The sequence below is a fragment of the Vanessa tameamea genome, chromosome 2, assembly GCF_037043105.1.
Source record: "Vanessa tameamea isolate UH-Manoa-2023 chromosome 2, ilVanTame1 primary haplotype, whole genome shotgun sequence".
In the NCBI taxonomy this organism is placed as follows: Eukaryota; Metazoa; Arthropoda; class Insecta; order Lepidoptera; family Nymphalidae; genus Vanessa; species Vanessa tameamea.
Genome location: NC_087310.1, coordinates 1,833,359 through 1,854,497, shown reverse-complemented (window position 1 = coordinate 1,854,497; position 21,139 = coordinate 1,833,359). Strand labels below are relative to the sequence as shown.

Genomic DNA, 21,139 nt, shown 5'->3' with positions numbered 1-21,139 from the left:
TAGGGCAGCGTGAGACCAGCCTACCTGCCGTACTCAGAGCCATCTAAACAAAACACGCAAAACCTCCACCTCACGCGTCCATACCCCCAGGGTCATCGACACCGACCGGTGTTTCAAAGATATGGCATGACCAGTGCTGGATCGAGACGACGCCTTCGTCATCTCCGCCTAGGGGCTCGGCTTTTTCCCGTTGCCGCTCTGCCGCCTCCTTCTAGACCATAGCGGTGTCACAGAAAGGGCCTACAGCCGTCCAGGCCGATTCCGTGCGGAGCTTCACCGACACGATTGCTGGCAGCGCGAGGTCACGTGGACCATGATCTGCTCCTCCGAGTACGAGGTTTTAACTTTATCTAAGTTAAATAAAATAGCTGCGAAATCTTATATATCATGTCTCAGGAAAGATGTATCGATCCATATAATACTTTCAATTTATACACAACTCTGAAATCATAAAAGCTCAAAATGACTTTTACGTTTGATACAGATCTTATCTCCATAAAATACAAAACAACAACAAATTTAAAAGGAAAAACATTTTATCGAGATACCAATTCGCATTCAACTGACCGTCATACCAACATAAAATCACCAAATCGATTTAAGCTTGATTGATATCAAAACGTAAATGCAGCTTAGAGTAATTCTAAGAACCGTCAAACATGAGACAAAAAACAAACATTATTTTCAAATTATACTCTTACCCGCGACTTTGTTGACATTATAATTTACAACGGTACGCTTTTTATGGATTAACTAAACATTTCGCTTTAAATGTGTGTCTATGTTAATGATTAAGTGATTAAAATGTTTTTTTTAACATAAATATTGGTTGGCAATTCCGTTGCTCCAATCCACTATTGTATTACCAAACTCGAATACTAGGCTTTATTACGTAGCTGTTCTAAAATTTCTAAGAATGAGTGAGCCAGTATAAACAGACTCATGGGACATCTATTAATCAATCAAAATGTTATTTTTTACATTGATAATATCTACGGGTGCTAACCACCACTTGACATGTGTTAGACTATTTCCTCGACTTTTTTATATGAAATATGCAGGCGGGTGGGAAAACGAGCCGTCGGGCTTCCTATAAGAAATAAAATAGAATAAATACGCTTTCAACTATTCTTATCTATAAAAGAGATACTTGCTTGTGATTAAAATATTCTATATTCCTGATCTGCAACACATTACCTATGTAAGAAATGGTCAATCTCGATCCCTATCGACTTGACTCACCAATTTGCTAGTCTGTGTTCCTAAAATAAGTAATTACAAAAAAGGTCCCGACATTTTGTACTTTTAAATATACAATCCATAAATAATATCTATTTTCTCTGAATATTTTCAATCTGTGAATATTTAAACAGGTTGAACTAATTTAATATCGTAGCTATGAAGTTATGAACACACGGTTCGTTAAAATCATGCAATTTATATATTTTATTTTCTCATTACCAATATTTATTTTTAAACAAAGTAACACATTGAAAAACTTAAACGAATTCCTTAAGGATCACAATTTAATATCTCGCAGTAAATTTTAAACGTCGTATGATTGTGATTAAATTATGGTTCATCGATCGGTTAATATTCGAACTCAAATTATCCTGTGTTTTGATGTGATGCGTGGGAACGACGTACCGATTAATACGGTCACATAAAGCCTTTTGGATACATTTTATCAAAAGTTTTGACATCTTAAAGATCATCTTGGAGACCGACAAATGTCAGCTCAATAACAAAAGGAGAAAAAGCTCTGTTATCTTTCAACCTAATGTAGAGCGTCAGTGTAAAAATATTATAAAGGCGAGAGATCGCGTAGCCAAAGCATTTTGCGAAGTGACTCCTTGTGGGCCGCACATCCTCGCGACGCGCACGAATTATCATATCAAGTATATTGATACCAAGTGAATGCATTTATAACATAAAAATGTTGATAAGATTAAATGCCCATTTTTTTATTCTAAGTTTATTAACTGTAGTCTCAAGGAGTAGCGTTCTCGATGAAAATGTGGGCGAATTTTCCGCAGAAACAGGAGCTTTTTATACCGATGATGCTGTATTAATTAATGGTGAGTTTTAAATGTATTATTGTAATTTTAATTGCACGTTTATGTAAAATATAAATTATTTGTTTATTATTGTTTAGTTTTTGTTTTTAAAAATAAAGTGTTTTTTCTTTTCCGAATTAAATTAAATAAGTTTTTTATTTTATAATCAATGAAGTAATTATTTGTTTACATTTCGATTTCAAATGAAGAGAGTAAGTTGATTCAGTATTCTTATGACGTAGATTCAAAACAATGACATTTGTATGAGGTTTTGAGGCTAGAGAAAGTTAAAATTTGCTTTAACGATGTCCGCAGTCCGGCAATGGAGTGGAATGGAGACAGTGCGATTAAAAACTATTAATATAAACTTTTCTTTTCTAAATCGAATTAAATTTTTCATATTGTAATATATATAATTATAGTAACGTGTATAAGAATAATTTAACGATTTTCCGTGTATATAAAAATGGTAATTGAAATCGTAACTGGACTCGAAACACGCGAGTCATTCGAAAGATGCCGTGGTATCGATTCAATGCAAATTGTCACACCCACATCTTCCGAGACAACATCAATCACTCATTGTCCTCTGTCCGTAACTTCTATGGACGGCCGCTTGTTACATTTTTTGCGGCGCACAGCGAGAGCATTAATTAAATCTATTAAAGAACCTTGTGACGATGATGACATTTTCTAGTATTGGGCTGCTGAACCCGGAATCCCTGTGATAATAAATTGTTCTTGTTGCTTATTTATTACGCTCAACAACGACATTTAAAAATGCTAAGCCAACAATAACGTTGCCAGTAGTTGTCAAATCGCATTGCATTTAATAACGAAAAACAACCTATTTCAAAGGTCAGTAGGTATAATTAGTATTAAATTGAATCAAATAAGTACGATAGATTTGTCTCAAAATAATCACAAATAAATGTGTCATGATTTAGTTCGATGTGAATATTATTTTTTGCGTTAGGTAGGTCGTTTACTTAGGGATATTTAATTGCACGCTACGACACTAAGAAGCGAAGCAATAACATAAACGTCAACTGCACAAAACTGGCATGTTTAATTCAAATTTAATGCTGCTGAAACCGCAGGACACGGCTGTTCATTTTCATATATATTATTACTAAATAAAGTCTATTTATATAAAAATGCTAACTAATAATATTAAATATTTTATGTATGTATAGTAAGAGTCTATATTTGCGTATGGTCAATTGTAAGGATCGTCTATGTATGTCTATTTTTAAAAGAAGTAAAGAGAATATTTGTTTAATTGGTGGTAAGTCATAGGTATAGGGATCACCAACTCATTAGATATTATACTGACAAACAGCAATGCTGAGTATTGTTCTGTTCTGGTTTGAATTTTGAGTGAGCCAGTGTAACTACGGGCACAAGGGATACAACATCTTAGCTCTCACACCGTTGGTGGCGCATTGGCGAAATAAGGAATGGTTAATATTTCTTACAGTGCCAATATCTATGGGCGGTGGTGACCACTTACCATCAGGTGGCCCATTTGCCTACCTATATTATAAAAAAAAACATGTTTTCTTATAATATATATTCACACCATTTAATGTAATGAATCAAAATCGTCTTTGTCGCCCCTGTCTGTCTGTATGAACGCGATACATTCAAAAACGGGATGCAATGCATGAGGAAGGCTTAGGTGTAAATTTTATTATAGTTTTGTATAAATTGGATGAAATATGACTGACAATGATTGTTTAGACGTTGGAAAAATCATGCCGATTAGGCTTTAATATGTATTACCATATAGATATTTTATAAAGACTCTTAATCAACCCGAGTGAAGTCGGGTCGGGTAACTAGTTGTAACTAACTAACATTTAAAATGACTATATAGGTACTCCTCTTATTGTTATCCGAAATAAAATGCATCTCCTTCTGTAACATACTTTATCCAGGCGTAAGAAATAAATATGCCACATATTTCTAGTTCAAGGAATCTTTAATGCTTGTATACAACCATTAATGTCGCAGAAAATCAGACTTAATCACCGAGATGTTTCGGTCGCAAGTTGTTTTTGTTATAGGCCTGTTGACATCTCCAAGGTCGGTTGTTACTCGGACCATTTTCATAAACTTCACTTATTTTTTCCATTTATTTTTATTCGGACAAATGAATTATTAGTATCGCAACACGCATTTCTTGAAACATTTACTTAATAGTAGTTTTTTATTAAAATAATTAAGCAAAAAAAATGTGGTAACCGAAATATAAAAAGTTCAGAAATTTTATTGTCTTCCTAGAACTTAAAATGTACATAAAAATGTAACGATATTACCTTCGATGAAATGTTTCACGTGCCAAGTTTTTTTTCTTAATTCTTAATAAGAAAGGCAGATGAACAGCTGCCTAATATGGTAGAAGGAGATCACTCCCCATGAGCATTGGCACTACAAAAATGTGAGCCAATATCAATACTGATCTTACAAGTCCTTCGTGTAATTAAATTATTCTAACTCACTCAAATTACAATAATGACTAATGGCCGATAGTGTGCGTGAAAAGATATTGTAAACATTTAAATAAATACTCATTAATCATTCGCTATTTGTTATAACTATCATAAAATGAAACGTTAAAGATTTTCTTGAACTTTAAATTACAGGATTAAAATCAAAAAGGCAACTAAAAATAAGCTACTAAGAAATGTACGCAATTCGCAAGACGTCGGAATGTGTTTTTATTTATATAAACGATAAATAAACTTTTTTTTTCATTAATATAGCTCACATACAATTAATTTATACGAAATAATTATAATTGAAAATAGAAATAAAAAAAACTTCTGCATCTGTGCAAAAAGAAAAAAACTAATAAAACAAAATAAATATAATAAAAGTAAAAAAAAATAACATAAGTAGTAACAATGAATAGTTTTAGAATGATTGTTCAATAATATTATTATATATCAACCAACTATGTTAAATTCTGTACATCTTAATCATCATTCATTTCATTAGAAACAACCAGTTACAGATTCATAATTGATAAAATAATTACGTATACTTATATTAATATTCAAGTTCAATGTTCAAGCTATTAAATTAAAATTGGATTCCAGTACGCTGATAGTAATCGAACACCGTTATGTCGACATAAAATAACATGTTTGCACGTTGGGACCGAAGCTTTTTCGACGCTCACTGAATATCAAATTAGTGACCACTTATTGCTCATTGCGCCCATCACCAGCCGAAAATAGAAATAAAATATTAAACTATTGATTATTTCTTTAACATATTATTATTACAGTATTTAACTGTTAATGTTCCACACAACAGCTGCGACAGATCTTTATAGTTAGAGAAGACGCGGCGCTTATTCTGACATGCTGTGGATTAGTTGTTGTGTGTGTGTCTAACATAAACACAAATTAAGCATGCGATAATTCGCTTATTTTGCCTGAATTTGAACCGGATTTATTCGGCTAAATTCTTTCTACTACTTAATCACCTTGTCTCATAAGGTATATATTTACAAATGCTTAAGCATCAGGTGATCAGACTTTTATTATAAATGCAAACATAATTATGTCTGCTTGTTTGTTACTTCATGACGACTAAACCATTCAACCGATCTTAATTAAATTCGACATAAAGGTAGCCTGGCATCAGATTAAGTATATTGAAGCTGAAACTGACGCAGCATATAAATATAATGAGGATAATACGTTAAAAACAGAATACTATGTAATATTATAAATGTAACAATAAGTTTCTTTGTTGGTTAAGACACGTCTTAAGTACTCAACAGGGGTCCGGAAATAGACAAAGGGTACCTGAAACACCTGACATCTCACACCCCTCTCCCTTTTCAAACGGAGGAGTATTCGCGGGCAAAAATTAAATTTTATATCTTTTCATATGTATTCTATTTGAATACCTAATAATAATACGTTTATGTTTTGAAAGCTCCTTTAAATTTTATATGAGACCAAGAGGCAAGATACAAAATACATTTATATTATTTTGTTTTTTACGACCTTAATGTGTTATTTTTTTGTGAACAATACCTCTCTCGATACGACATCAATTAAAATTGTAAATAACTTGATGGTGGATAATCATACTGCGTTATTTTTTATGTTATTGTTTAATGTTTTAACGTTACTTTTATAAAGTTAATAAACGTAACGTTATTTACATTCGCATATATTTCTATCACGAACATAACTTTTTTATAATATATCCTTATAGCTCTATATCTATAACATAAGTACTTTATACTAACTGCTTACAGTCGTAATAAACTATTTACGCTATTCAAATTGTACTTTAAATTAGTTATAATATGCAGTAGCATTATTAGTTCAAAAATATTATAACGTTAAAAAAAATAAACATTATTATCAAATATGAATTAAAATATTTGTTTATCGAGTAGGCTCAGAAAGCACATTTGAATCGTCACGTTACAGTATTGAATTAAAGATAATGCTACCATCTATCGGGAAAGTAGATTAGTCGATACCAAGAATAACCGGCAAGAAATTCAGTAGTTTCTCTTTTCCACCATTTTAATTACAGTGTATGTCGATATATTACAATTAAATTTATTTACGTCCTGCTAAGAAATCAACAAATACTAAATCAAAGTTGAGGATTTATTATCATCAATATAATAATGTTTTGAGTAATATCCCTTATTTTACTTTGTTTTCTTTTTCCTCGTGAAACTTAAATTTATTACTAGGCCAAGTTAAAAATAACTGTTGATACTTATTATAGAAACGAATACCGTGCCCCAGGAAGGAAGTATTGGCTTGTGAAGTGGGAAAGTACATGTTATAAGTTTACCTTCTTTCAAATATATGTTTATTATTGAGAATATACATAATATTATTGTGAAGCAACTGTAAGGATACCACTCACTTTATTAAAAATCACCCGAAGGAAGTCTCGAGCTCTTAGATTATAAAAAAAGGACCGCTCTTTGCAGAATAAAAATAAACTCAAACTCAAATTGATTCCTATTCATAATTAACTTTCTTTCTATCAACTTTAATCAAAAACATAGATCACTTGAACATAAAAACGAATATCATTTATATATATGAAATAAAATAAAAAAGGACCCAAAATTGATCCTCGTGGAACACCCGGTCTTAGTAGAGATCAAGAAGACTTTATTTACTTATTAGACTCTCGTTGAATTCTTTGACTTGTACGAAGTATATGTAATTATGAAGCAATTACATCGTTGATGCCTTAGTTTTAACTTGTACAAAAGCGTTTCTTGATCTACACAATCAAATGCTTTAAATAAATCATAGAATACACCAATAGCATTCTCCTTTGCATTATATATATGTCTAAAAAGTGTAATTTCAGCAAAAGTTCTCCCGCAACATAGAAAAGACGAATAATTCATTATGAAAAATAGTAAGTGTTTTTATCAAAGTGAACCATAAGATTTAACACGACGTTTTCAAATCTTTTGCTACGGCCGAAGTATACTGATTTTCTTATTTTTCTTATCTTATATTTATGATAGATAGTGCTCGCCCCTGTTTCTTTAAATGACGATAACTTATAAATACAAATAATATATGAATATTGGACAACATCACATACATTACTCTGATCCCAATGTAAGTAGCTAAAGCACTTGTGTTATGGAAAATCAGAAGTAACGACGGTACCACATACACCCAGACCCAAGACAACGTAGAAAACTAATGAACTTTTTCTACATCGACTCGGCCGGCAATCGACCTCGGAGTAGCGTACCCATGAAAACCGGTGTACACACTACTCGACCACGGAGGTCGTCAAAACTTTTGTCGCTGACATGCGATTTCAATTAAATAAAAAAAATAAAAATAAATGGCATTTTTCGTTGTCAAGAACGGGCTCATTTATCCAAACCAAATTTTCAGGGTTTGTTCGGACTATTTAGTAGATGGTTTATGTGAAGATTGCACAAAATCGGTCGAGTGGTTCTTCATTTATCACATTTTTTGTAACAAATGATTTTAATAAATGGTGGGTCATTTTGATAATGGAGATTTTTTAGACGGGGAATTGTCTGTCAAATTAAAAGTAAGTATCAATTAAAAATGAGTACACTCATCCACCAGTTTCAATAGGTAGTACGTCTTAATTAAATTTATTATTTCCAAATAACCCATGGCATAGCATTAAATACTGGCATGTAACACAATTTCTTATTTTAAAAATGATTGAGCTGTCATTAGAAATAATACAAAAATCAGTTAGAACATCGATTCATTTATTTAAAAAATATATTACTTAATTGCTAATTATTTAAAAACTAAAACCATATAAATATTTATTTACGTTTGTCGATTTAAAAGTAGCGTGTATCTTTAATTTTTAAATTTTACTCAGTTTTTTAGTGCGCTGTCGGTGTTTCATGTAGTTAGCAGGCTTTATTTGAATTAAATTGTCAAACGCATTTACACAAACGGTAAATTTTGAACTGTTGAAGTGATTACATGTATGTATGTTTCTTAATTTGAAAAAAAACATACTGCTGTGTATTTTATTATTTTGTAATGGATTATTTTATTGACTTTTTTTTTAAAATTGACAACAAATGCAGTTATATAGGTACAGGATGAAATTTTGTTGGTTGTTTTCCCGCAAAGAATTGATTTAGTTGTCAATACCTACTCCTTTTGTATTTTCCCGACACACATGTATAAATACTGATACACCACTATTAATGTAGCAATTTGTTTTCAATTTCATTTTTTCTTTTGTATATGAAGGATGAAGGATCAATACCACGAGCCAGACGAGCAAATATAGGTCGGCGAACGCGTAATACAAATTATGTGACATCACAAAGACGATCACAGACTGCAGATGAACGCACACAAGCTAATGCATCGCAACGTGAACGTAGTGCATTAAATAGATCTGCTGACCCTGTGCCTGTACTGAATCTTCCACGGCGATCACGAATACGTCGTGCTACTTTGACTGAAACGATGTGTGCTGCTTTTAATTACAACAGTCAGATTGATTATAGTATGTACGGATACATTGGAATGATGGACGTAATTGTGATGTGGCAACATTTTCAGGTGAAACACCCGGCAGGTGTTGTCCTAATGGCAAAGTTAGATTGCCAGCATTAGAAATTCCACCCGAACCATTATATTCATTACTATTTGGGACATCTCAAACATCGAAGCATTTTTTGAGTCATATTCAACAATACAATTCGGCATTTCAAATGACTTCTTTTGGTGCTACTAAAATTATTAGAGGTAATTTCATTTTCATAAATCAGCATAACGCATTAGTTCAATTGTTTAAAATTGCTCTCGATCGTATGCCATCTGATAATCACAAAATCGTAATACGGGCTGATAGAACACCTTTTGGAGAGCATGCCAGGCGTTTCAATGCACCGACAATTGATGAGGTTGCAATTGTAATTGTTGGTGATCAATTTCAATCCCGTGATATTGTACTTCATCGCAGAAATGAGGAATTGCAACGTGTTTCGGAACTTCATCGTAGTTATGATGCATTACAATGCCCAATATTGCATTGGAAAGGTGACGATGGCTACCATATCAATATACCAATGACTGATCCTCAAACTGGTAAATAATTATCCTATTTTCTGTGTGTTGACATTTTCATTTTCCAAAGTCACATTTTGCAATTATTAATTAATAAACAATAAAATAATACAATTATTAATTAATAATATTTTTATAAATATAGCAATAAATTGTGATAATGATTATGGATAATTTGTATAAACATGTACTTAGATAAAGCCTCCAGATGGAGCGCGCGGAAAATTATGCACAAACCGGGAATTGGTATTCGCTTTTATTGGTTCTTTCTAATGTTCCGCGTGTTCCATCTGCCTTTTGTTCTATAATCTGAGCCTATACCAATCGAGTACCGAGTAAAGATAAACAAATTTTGGATTAACATTAACGTTTCATGCGATTTCCTTATATGTAAGCTGCAGTGTGCTATATTATGCATATACTCGTACATACTTGATTAATATATATTTTGATATAGAGCACTAGTTCCCAAACTTATTTTTCTCGTGGACTACTTTCAAAATTTTACTGGTTTCGGTGGACCCCCTGCTGCTACATTTCTACCACATTCTTAAAGTCGCCAAAAAATAAAAATTGTGTCGCTTCTGAGTTCCGTCCCTATATTCCGATAGGTAAAATAAAAACGAAAAATGGTACATTTTATAACACTATTCATTAAAAGAATAGAATTACAAGATAAAATTAATACGGTAATATAGGTTCAGGTCATAATTTTAATTAATGGGAAGGATGTATTTGATGGAGTGTCAGCAAACGATCAATGTTTGGCTTTATTTTTGTGAGCAATAACCGCAAATCCCCCCCTCTGTGATGTTTAATTTGCTCCTTTTTTTTGTTAAGATGTTTGTAACGGCACTAAAACTCCTTTCGACAAGGTGTGACGAGGGAAAAGCTATTAAAAATTTCCTTGCGATTTCCCACAGTCCAGGATATTTTTCGGGTATTTCTGCTTGCAGCCAAAATGTTTGGTATCCTTTTCTAAATTTCACCTTCAGCTCCTCATTGGTGCTTAGCTCGAGCAGATCCTCTTGTAATACAACATTGGCCACTTCCGTTTCATCAAATGGATTTATGATCCATGGTGGTATATCCATCGTCAGCATATCTTCAAACCTGGTTTTGAAGTCATCATGCAGGGCACTAAATGTTGACTGTAGATATGGATATCCTCATCAATACATTTTACCTGCGACAAGTTTGGAAATTGAGAGAATTCGCGCCGACTAATGTTTTGCTTCATTAATTTCAATTTCCCAAGAAAATCCGAAATTATCCCCTTTGTTTTTATTAAATTCTAAAATCTGTCAAATACGCAATGTCTGCTTTGAATTTGATCAAGTTTTCTTTTAAATCTTGATCTCTACTTTCTAGGAACTCTAATACGATACGAAAACAGAGTAAAATCTCGTTAAGCATGCACCTTTCGACAACCAGCGTACTTCAGTATGTAAGAGCAGTCGTTGGAAGTCTTCATCATTTTCGTCGCACAATTGAGCAAATAAACGCGTATTCAATGCATTGCTTCTGATTTTGTTGAAAGCTTTTATTACAAAATGAAGAGATTGGTTCAACCTGTCACTTAAATGTTTTGCCACAAGATGTTGTCGGTGGATTACGCAATGAATAGCTGTAAGTCCTGGTATAATTCGTTTGAGATGACTTATAAACCAACGATATCGCCCGACCATTGCAGGAAGTCCGTCTGTTGCCACTGAAATAATGTTTGTAAATGAAATCGATTTTTCCGTACAAAAATTACTCGGGACATTAAATATTGATTCGCCTTTAGTGTCAGTCTCCAAAGTTCTGGCAAATAGCAATTCTTCGTGAATTTCTTCCGCCATAATAAATAGGACATATGCCAATAATAATGCTTCACTACCGCGTAACGTTGACTCGTCCAGTTGTATAGAAATATGAGTTTTTTGCAGATGAATGCACAAAAAACTTTCGATATCAGAGCTCATTTCATCAATGCGTCTTTGTACAGTATTGTTACTTTATGGAATTCTTTTTAGTACGTCAAATGGAGATTTGTGCAAAACAGTTTTTAAAACCTCTTCAACAACGGGTAAAATTAATTGTTCTCCGATAGTGTGCGGTTTTCCAGATTTTGCTAAAAGTAATGAGATATTGTAAGATGCCCGCAAGCCATCATCGTTACTTTGAGATGTTGAAGCGAACATACTATGCATGGTGGGTCTCTTTTCATATTTTTCCTTCAATGTTTGAAAATATTTTAAATCTTTACCTATTTTATCAGTATGACACCTTTTTAGATGATCTTCGAGCTTTGATGGTTTCATAGAGTCATTGTTCAAAACTTTGTTGCATAATAGGCACATGGGCAATTGTTTGTCTGCCTCTGATGGAACAAAACCATATTTCAAATAATCGACACTATATTGTCGACATTTTTTCTTTAGCCATTTTTATTATTTTAATATTCATCTATATTGTTGATATTTTTTGCTGTAGCCATTTTTCGTAAAAAAAATGTTTTGGTAAACAAGTATTTTTCTGAATATAGGTATCACACCGCAGCCTTTGTCAGCACGCGGAAATAGAATTACGGCTTGTAAAGGGACCAACTAATAAACCGCTAAGACAATTACAGACGTTTTCACAAAACGGTATCAATTTTAAAGTACCTAATTTACTACTAAAATTTAATAGTACAAATAAAAATTGGTGTACTCAGTATCGAATACTGATCATATTTGTGTAGGAAAAAATAAAAGTCGAAATCCCAAAATTGTCCATAAAAACGAAAACTAACATTTCATCAAATCAATGAGTTCACGCGCTCCGTGTATTTGCGTATTTTTTGTATGCGTCTTCATTGTTAAAACGTGACAAACAAGCTCAAGCCCCGCTCTTTTCCCGTCGCCCGCGCACCGCTCGCTCTTTCCGAAAAGGAATAGTTTTGATAAAATAGTTACTTCAAAATCAATTTAAAATGATTATGAAATTACTGTTTTATAAAATTAACAGTTATTTGCAAGAAAAATTACAAAATTAATTGCTCTGCAATATTGCTTATTCGGCCTTTTTATAGAGGTAGTGCTTCTCTCGTGAAAAAACAATTGAATATGAGTGCTGTGTTTGTCTTCAAATCGAAAGAGGACAATTAAAATATCTGTAAGTTACTAAATTACCTATCTATACAAGCAGTTATGATCAACCGACTAGTACACATAAACAAAATACTTAAGTACTATAACAAAAAAAAGGTAGGTACTTAAAACAATGTAGGTGGGCCCTTATAAAAACTATGCTTACATTTTTGCTCTTTACTATCAAAAGCAGATAAATTTTCGTGGACCCCCATTAACATCTTATGGACCCCCATTTTTTATTCACGCCTACGTAGACCCCAGCAAGTCTCCCGTGGACCCCTGGGGTCAAGTATAATAAGTTCAAGTATGATAAGTCAAGATATCGACCAATTATATCGCATCAATTAACTGTCAAAGATTTTTATTTGTCTTTACTTCTTCTGTGGTTGGATTAGTCTATATTTATTAACTATTTAAAATGTGAACTACACAGAATGAACATATAATACCTATCAAGTTAAATTAAAGGTTACTAATAATCATTAAAACTACTTTTAATTAAAAAATACTACATTTTGAAAGTAAGTGGTCTTTGTCTACGCCCTCATACCAGTTCAGTACAGTTTTATAGCAGTGTTGCCAGACCGTCCTTCGGGGATAGTAATTTTTTTTATCTCGCAATATTAATATCGTGTTATATATTGTAATAGTGTCGTAATTTGTAATAAACAACGTCTTAATACTACAAGTTCAAAATTTGTCATATCGTATTACAAGAGCATAAATATTATTAAAATACTATTAAAACCCTGTCCTTCAACGCTCACATTGTCTTACTAGTTCGGGTAGTTTTATTATAGTTTTTGCATTCCTGCTAAATGAATGATGAAACAGCAAAAAATACATCGTTAATTATCTTATCTCAATTGACACACGCACACACACAAGTGCATTCGACCACACATAAATACACAGAACAACATTTCACTATTTAATTGTAAGTTCTTAAATTGCTTGGCTAACTTTATGTAAATGTTATTTACAATATTTCATATTTACTTAGACAATATTTCTGGTGTCTTTCGACGCCTTATCTCTTAGGGGAGAGGGCTGATTATTCTTAATATGGATTATTAAATACGACTAGCTAGGATAGCCAGTGCACTTGACCTTTATTTCGTTTGATGGCTAGGTTGCTAGGCATGCGTGTGGCGTATGCCTAACATGTCCATATATGTTATTAGTGAAATAAATACTATCATAACTTAAGTATATATATTAAATATATAAAGAATAAGAATTGTATTTTTTTCATGACCTAATAGATAAATGTTTTCTTCTATCATCAGAAAAGATTTGTGTCATTTGACTTTATCGTCACCCTATTTTGCTATTATATTTTTTTCTGACAAACAAATCGCGGTAGGAACCCGAAGTTTGGAAGTTACCAGTCTTAATACTAGCAAGTACCTACGATAAAAACCATAGAAATAAGGAATGAACTAGAACAAATGAGTGTGTGAAGTGTGACGTAGCTTAAAACCAATAATGTGTATGAAAACACATAGCGGTTGCGTATTACCTTTCAAACGTATTCCACCATGCTGCTCCAAGGAGGGTTGATGCGTTCACATGTGGCAGGTTTTCTTTAGACACATACAGGTTTTTGCGTCGTGCGCAACATCATTAATAAAATTAAAGTACAAAAAGAAAAGTTATAAGATTAGAGTATAATAAAAAAAAATTATAGCTATATAGGTAATATATGTATCTGGAAATACAAACTACCGGCACATCAAAATTGAAGCAAAGTAAAACAAATCAAAATCACAAAACGCCTATAAATATTAGAATATTTATAGTTTTACAAATTTAATGACTTGCGCGGCTTTGAACGCGTAAACTTTAATTAAGATTCACTGTTCTAACAAATGGGTCGTGTCGGCTCTTTTTCAAAATGTCACTTTAATTCCAGTAGCTGTCGAGAGAGTGAAGCGCGATTCAAACCACACGCGAGATGGAAAACAACTATTATTATTACGACCCAGACAGGTAAGTTTATTTTTGTCTCTAAAGGTTCAGTCATATTTCTTATCCGACCTATACTTTAAAGAATCGAGCTAGTCTTTCGCATAAGTAAAATTAAACCATGTGAATTTTTATTCAATAACGAGAAATACATTTTTAATCAATAAAGTGAATGGCGAATTTCCCACTGGACATAATTATACCATTATAATAATTTTTAGATATTATTCTATCTATTAAAAACAAGTGATCTTATTTTTTGTACACAATAAATTTTATAAAAATCCCGTTAGTGATTGCTGATAAATCACATTTCACGTTTGATATAATTCGATTTGTATGCTTACTTTTTTATATTATTAATTTTAATAGTTCAATAATAAACGGTATTGTTATATCATTTTATTATTAAAATAATATATAAATATTAAATTAAGCGATAAATATTTTAACACTTCTTTTAATAGACATCAAACGATGCGTATGGTTTTACATGCGAGACGACTTTCGGGAAGAGGGGCGCATGTAAGAGCTTCCGTGATTGCTACCCGCTTTTCAAAGTGGCCGATATCTCCGACAACGGATGGATAATGGGCCACTACGATACTTGCAGTTACAAAACGAATGACAACACAGAGGCAAGTTCCTAACTATGAATCTACAACTATCTAAGGTTCCAACAAAAGCAGTTATTTAATACAAATACTTACATAAAATGTATACCTATTAAGAATACTAATTAACCAATATACCTAACACCTGATAACAGAAGATGGAGAGTACATAAACAAGTACCTACTATTGCAAAAGAAGTTGAGCTTTCTCTCTATCTGTTTAATTCGCTTTCAATTATGTTTTTTGATGTGAAAAGTTAAGTTTCGTTCAATTCATATTCTTGTTCAATAATAATTGTATTGATTTTCTTATAATGTTTATGTTAAGCTTGTTCGAGTACAATAATTTAAAGTACAACGTTAATATCGTTTTAGTGTTAACACAAAAAAGCTTCACTTCCGTCACATGGAGAGTTCCGATTGTCTTTTCAAATTTAAAGATTCTTTATTATTTTGTTTTGCATATAACATATATGCAAAATACTCTAAAGAATCTTTAACAACTGTATAAGGTTTACATGACTTGTAGTCGTAATAAAAATGTATGTATTGATTGTATTCTTGACTCGTAACTCGTTTGCCTTGCCAGGATTCTGAATCGTGCAACGCCCATCTTAAATTGTATACCTGTTATTTTTGGGATCTACGAGTACACACCACTAAAATTGCACTTGTTATTATTCATTTAATGTTCTACGAGAACTGGTTTGGATATTATGAATCATTTTTTCTTATACCAAAGCATACCTAATTATATACACGACATATAAATTACAATCGTAAATATCTAGGGGTAATGATAGTTATATTTTTTCTTTGAATTGACTCCATCGTTGTTTAGTAGCTTAGGGATGTCATGCGCTCAAATCCCGTATTATGGCAATAAAATTTTCTCGAGTTTTTCGGTAAATAAACTCTAAGTAGTGACCTGTGTCTCGGGCCTTACTTCTTTTCGTTAGTTTATTTCAAAATCGTCATTATTAATAAGAAAAAATATTTTGTTAACCTTTTTATTTTAACATAATCATAGATGTTCGGCGTGTGTTGCACGGAGCCCGTAGGAACACCACCGCAACAGGAACCAGACTTACAGCGCTTCGGGTTATTGCCTCCAGCGCGTTCTTCATCATTATCCAAGTTAGTAGCACAATAAGTTTTATATAGCACGCTGAATCATTTATTCTTCTTGTAAAATATATTACTTGCAATTATAACTTACTAATAATGGCAAGAGAGGATCCATTCGTAGTAACAATAGGTATCTATGTATGAATATTATAACTGAATTAAATGTAAATAATTTACCATAGACAATCAATAATATTAAATTATTATTTTATTTCATTGCACGCCTCAATTACGAATGTTTTGATGAAATGTTATTGCATTTTATTTTATTTACGATAAAGTATGCCAGCTATAATATCAACAAAAATAACCGAGGTTATAGTACTTACTGTTTCTAAGTAACGATTTTTTACTGCCTCGTTGGTGTACTGACTCGATATAAGGCCAAAAATCCCGAGGTCCTGGGCTTAAACCCTAGGTCGAGCCGATAAAAACTTGTGTTTTCTCAGTAATAGCATGGAGACTGGAAGTTAGAGGTATGTACACTCCCGCGCCTCGGAACTCTTTCCGGTCGTATCGGATTCGAGAATGTACGGTCGCGCACACACGTTTGCACTGCTATACACCCTGCGTAGTTGGTCTCATGAGAATCGTACATAAACAAATTTTAGTTGATTTAATTTTTCGGTTTTATATAAGAGAGTATTGCGATATACACTAAAGGATATATGCATCAAAATAGCGTAGCATCATAAGTCCATTTTCAACACTTCCCAATTGAGATATAAAGCGGGTTTGTGAATAATTACGATAAATTAAGCCTAATTTGTTTAGATTGAAAATCTCAACGGGATTAAAGTTCTACTATATGGGACAAGTTAATGACCTACGGATGTCTTTTATTATAGTAGCCTCATGCCAGCGCCTCTTTCTGCACAATGGCCGTTTAATTACTACAGTCAAATTTCACAATGGCCGCCAACAATACCTCCGCTACCGACGCATCCGCCAGATCACTCAGCGCCCACGCACCCTCCATCGACTGGTAAATATTTTTAGAAATAATAAAATAATTGTAATGGGATTTAAATATTATCTTCCAATCTTGAAACATTTTATTAATGTTTCTAATAACAGTTGATGAGGGTATCCAGTCACTTTTGTTTCTTTAGGTTCCACTGACTTCCAAAACGCAGCGAAAGCTAGTCTGGAATTCAGGGCTGGTATTGAAATTGTAAATAAAACTTGTGTGTAAATAAATAATAAACAAAATAAATTAAAATAAAGTTGCAGGAGTTACAACAAAACCAACAGTTCCATCCAATACGCCTCCAACAACGACTTGGGGCACAAAACCTCCAGCGAGTACAACTAAACAGGTACATATCTATATAAAAATATATTAAATATATTTTTAACGATAAAATCTAGTACTGGCAACTATATATTAATAACCCATGAATACATAACGAAACATATTTCTTTGTCTCACCAAATTTTCCTAAGTTTCTCCTATATCGAAATTGATTTCATCTCATAGATTATTTTTTCTTTAGACTTGGCCTCCAGCGTATCCCACTCATCCGACCAAGCCTACATTACAGCCCAGCACTGATTCATCATGTGGCATAAAGAATGGACCACAGGTATGTCGCCATAAAATTGTCAATACCGTTAGATTATAACCTGTCTCGTGAAATTTTAAACTGTCTTAAGATTGTAAAACCTAAAATACTCCTTACAATTTAACGCATTATTATTTTAAATCTGATGAGCATACCAATAGTATTGACGCAGATGAAGCGGTAAAATTAATGATATGTTCATTTGTTACTGCAGACTTATGGCAGCACTTACGAGTCTCTAGACGAGGAGCGTATAGTGGGCGGACACAACGCGGAGCTGAATGAATGGCCATGGATTGTGGCGCTGTTCAACAACGGTCGGCAGTTCTGTGGCGGGTCGCTCATTGATGACTCACACGTGATTTCAGCTGCACATTGCGTTGCACAGTATGTATCTAACTATATTGTTATACAAAAGTAACTCTGTCAGTCTGTCAGTTGATCTTTCACGCCAAACCACAGAACCGAATTTAATGAAATTTGGTAAGGAGCAAACTTCCTTACGCATAACACCTAATAACTTACCCCTACAACGTGCGGGTGATAACTAGTACTTTATTAATATTTAATATTTATATTAAATAATGTTCGAATAAATTCGGAGTTTTTACCGTAATAGAAGGACTAAAAAAAATACCGTTCATTTTAAAATGGCTCCCGTTTGGTGTTACCACACATATCAATCCTATCATCTACATTTTTCATAAAGTAAAATTCAAGTAACAGTTTGTAAACGTCCTACTGCTGGGTTAAGGTCTTCTCTCCATTTGTTTTCGAGCTAATTCGTACGTTTGTCAACATTAGTCAAATGTCAATGAAAATGTTATTGTTGTATCACATGTTATATGATCAATAAATTAGTTTGAGAAGAAACAGTAGTTTTTAATTTTAATTTTATAAATACAATACAGCATGACATCATGGGACGTCGCACGGCTGACGGCAAGACTCGGTGACCACAACATACGCACGAGCACCGAAACTCAGCACGTAGAAAGAAAAATCAAACGGGTGGTCAGACATCGAGGTTTCGACATGCGTACTTTGGTATGGACCGTCTAATCGTTAAGACGATGTTATTCCACCAGAAATATTAGTCTATGGCTCGTCTGAATTAGCTTTTATTTTTCTTATATAATATACATAAATGAATAGGTATCTCTACTACAAATTTAAATGTTTATTTTGCGAATAATCCGATGTTGTTACCTATATCAATAAATTAGATAATTAATAAGATTGTAGCGACATATTCAGCAATGCCTATTTATCTGAAATAAAAATGAATATCTAATATTTTATTAAAATACTTTTCCAGTACAACGACGTTGCAATTCTGACTTTGGACCAACCTGTAACATTTACAAAGCATATCCGCCCGGTATGTTTGCCTGGCGGAAGCCGAGCGTACTCCGGGATGGTCGCAACTGTTATTGGATGGGGAAGTTTACGAGAGAGTAAGTTATCTGTACATAGTTTAAAAAGTCGCTTCCCGCCGCCTGTACGCTTAGATCTTTTAAAGTTCATAACTAATTTTATTGTGGTTTTTATCAATAAATAGAGTGACTCATTTTACAGAAGAGAAAAAGCGACAATTTAATAATTTCCTAGATAAAAAAACAAGTATTTTTCTATTTATGTCTGTCCTCCAATTAAAAAGTAGTATATACACCCTTATCGACCCTCATTACCCTAGCCCTAAATAAAAAGGTCGAATTCGATAACACCGTTTCCATATGTAACGTTTATTATCTGTAAATTGTAATCAGCAATCAAAAGGTAAAAATACATAGGTGTCAGAAGGGTCACGACAAGAGGCCCCTCCTCTAGAGGTTTATTCTGTAAAACTTCTTAGACAATTTTCTACAATCTCCTATTACAATTTTTCCTGTAGGTGGCCCTCAACCCTCCATTTTACAAGAGGTATCTATTCCAATCTGGACTAATGCAGAATGTCGACTAAAGTACGGCTCTGCAGCACCTGGCGGTATTATCGACAGCATGATATGCGCTGGTAAAGCCAGCATGGACTCCTGCAGCGTAAGTACTGTAGTAATCATTTTTCAACATGTTTTTGCTTTGTGCAAGCCCGTCTGGGTAGGCACCAACCACTCATCTTATTACATTCTACCGCCAAAGAGCAATACACATTGTTGTGATCCCTTTTGGTGGGTAGGGAGTCTATTTTACTACAGACAAGGGAAATAACATTTTGGTATACAAGGTTGGCGACGCCTTGGTGTTGTAAGAAATTGTTAATTCTTCTTACGGCGTAAATGTCTACGAGTGACGGTGAACGTCCATCTACTTTATAAATAATTTTAAAAAATCCTGTTACTTTATTAACTTCATAACAACAATCTATTTTATTTCATCTATCTGTTCGCTATGTTTTCATAATGATATTTTTTATACATACAAATAAATATCAATTAATAACTTTCTACAGGGAGACAGTGGAGGACCACTCATGTTGAATGAGGGTGGTCGTTGGACTCAAGTGGGTATCGTTTCCTGGGGTATCGGCTGTGGCAAGGGGCAGTACCCTGGCGTCTACACGCGCGTCACATCCTTCTTACCTTGGATACAGAAGAATTCCAAGTAAAAGCAACATATAAGGATAACTATTCAAGGATTTCGATATGTAGGTTTTATGTATAAGCTGAAGCCACTATAGAAGAATATTGTTGATGAACCAATTAAAAAATACATCTTTGCTGGCGTCTTACATCTGTCTAGTAATGTCAACTATTATGTAATATAATAGTTTTTAACTTTTTAAATAGTTACTGGCTAGAAAATTAAATTTTTTACATTGTTAAAAAAAAAGAAACAAATTGCAATCTCACCAGATTGTCACTTTAAATTTCACCATGACATATATATTCTTTATGGCTCAGACAATAAATCAATTATCTTGAGAAAGGCAACTTAAATGTATTCTTGTCTTTCTTAATAAATTGTTATTTTTATTTTCAATGATTGCGGATATAATGCCATTAAATTGTGCCAATATAGTTTAAGAACTATAAATAAATAAACAAACGAATACCTTGATATGTTGTTTATTTTATTAATAATGAAACC

At 33.1% G+C, this 21,139-nt stretch overlaps 1 protein-coding gene across 4 annotated transcripts; it reads left to right on the top strand.

Annotated features, from left to right (window-relative positions):
* Positions 1–1,827: 1,827 nt before the first annotated feature.
* Positions 1,828–21,109, top strand: LOC113398234 (proclotting enzyme-like). Of its 4 annotated transcripts, none has more exons than XM_064215496.1 (12): positions 1,828–2,078; positions 14,693–14,769; positions 15,213–15,383; positions 16,390–16,496; positions 17,336–17,472; positions 17,721–17,806; positions 17,984–18,073; positions 18,267–18,439; positions 18,964–19,099; positions 19,371–19,509; positions 19,947–20,092; positions 20,502–21,109. In XM_064215496.1, exons 1-12 carry the CDS (start codon positions 1,937–1,939, stop codon positions 20,655–20,657), a joined length of 1,560 nt encoding a protein of 519 aa, XP_064071566.1. In that variant the 5' UTR covers positions 1,828–1,936; the 3' UTR covers positions 20,658–21,109. The 4 variants fall into 4 exon arrangements, with proteins under 4 accessions (XP_064071566.1, XP_064071562.1, XP_026492652.2 ...); XM_064215492.1 differs by having other exon boundaries at positions 1,829–2,078; positions 14,696–14,769; positions 17,715–17,806; XM_026636867.2 differs by having other exon boundaries at positions 1,829–2,078; positions 17,339–17,472; positions 17,715–17,806.
* Positions 21,110–21,139: the final 30 nt, after the last annotated feature.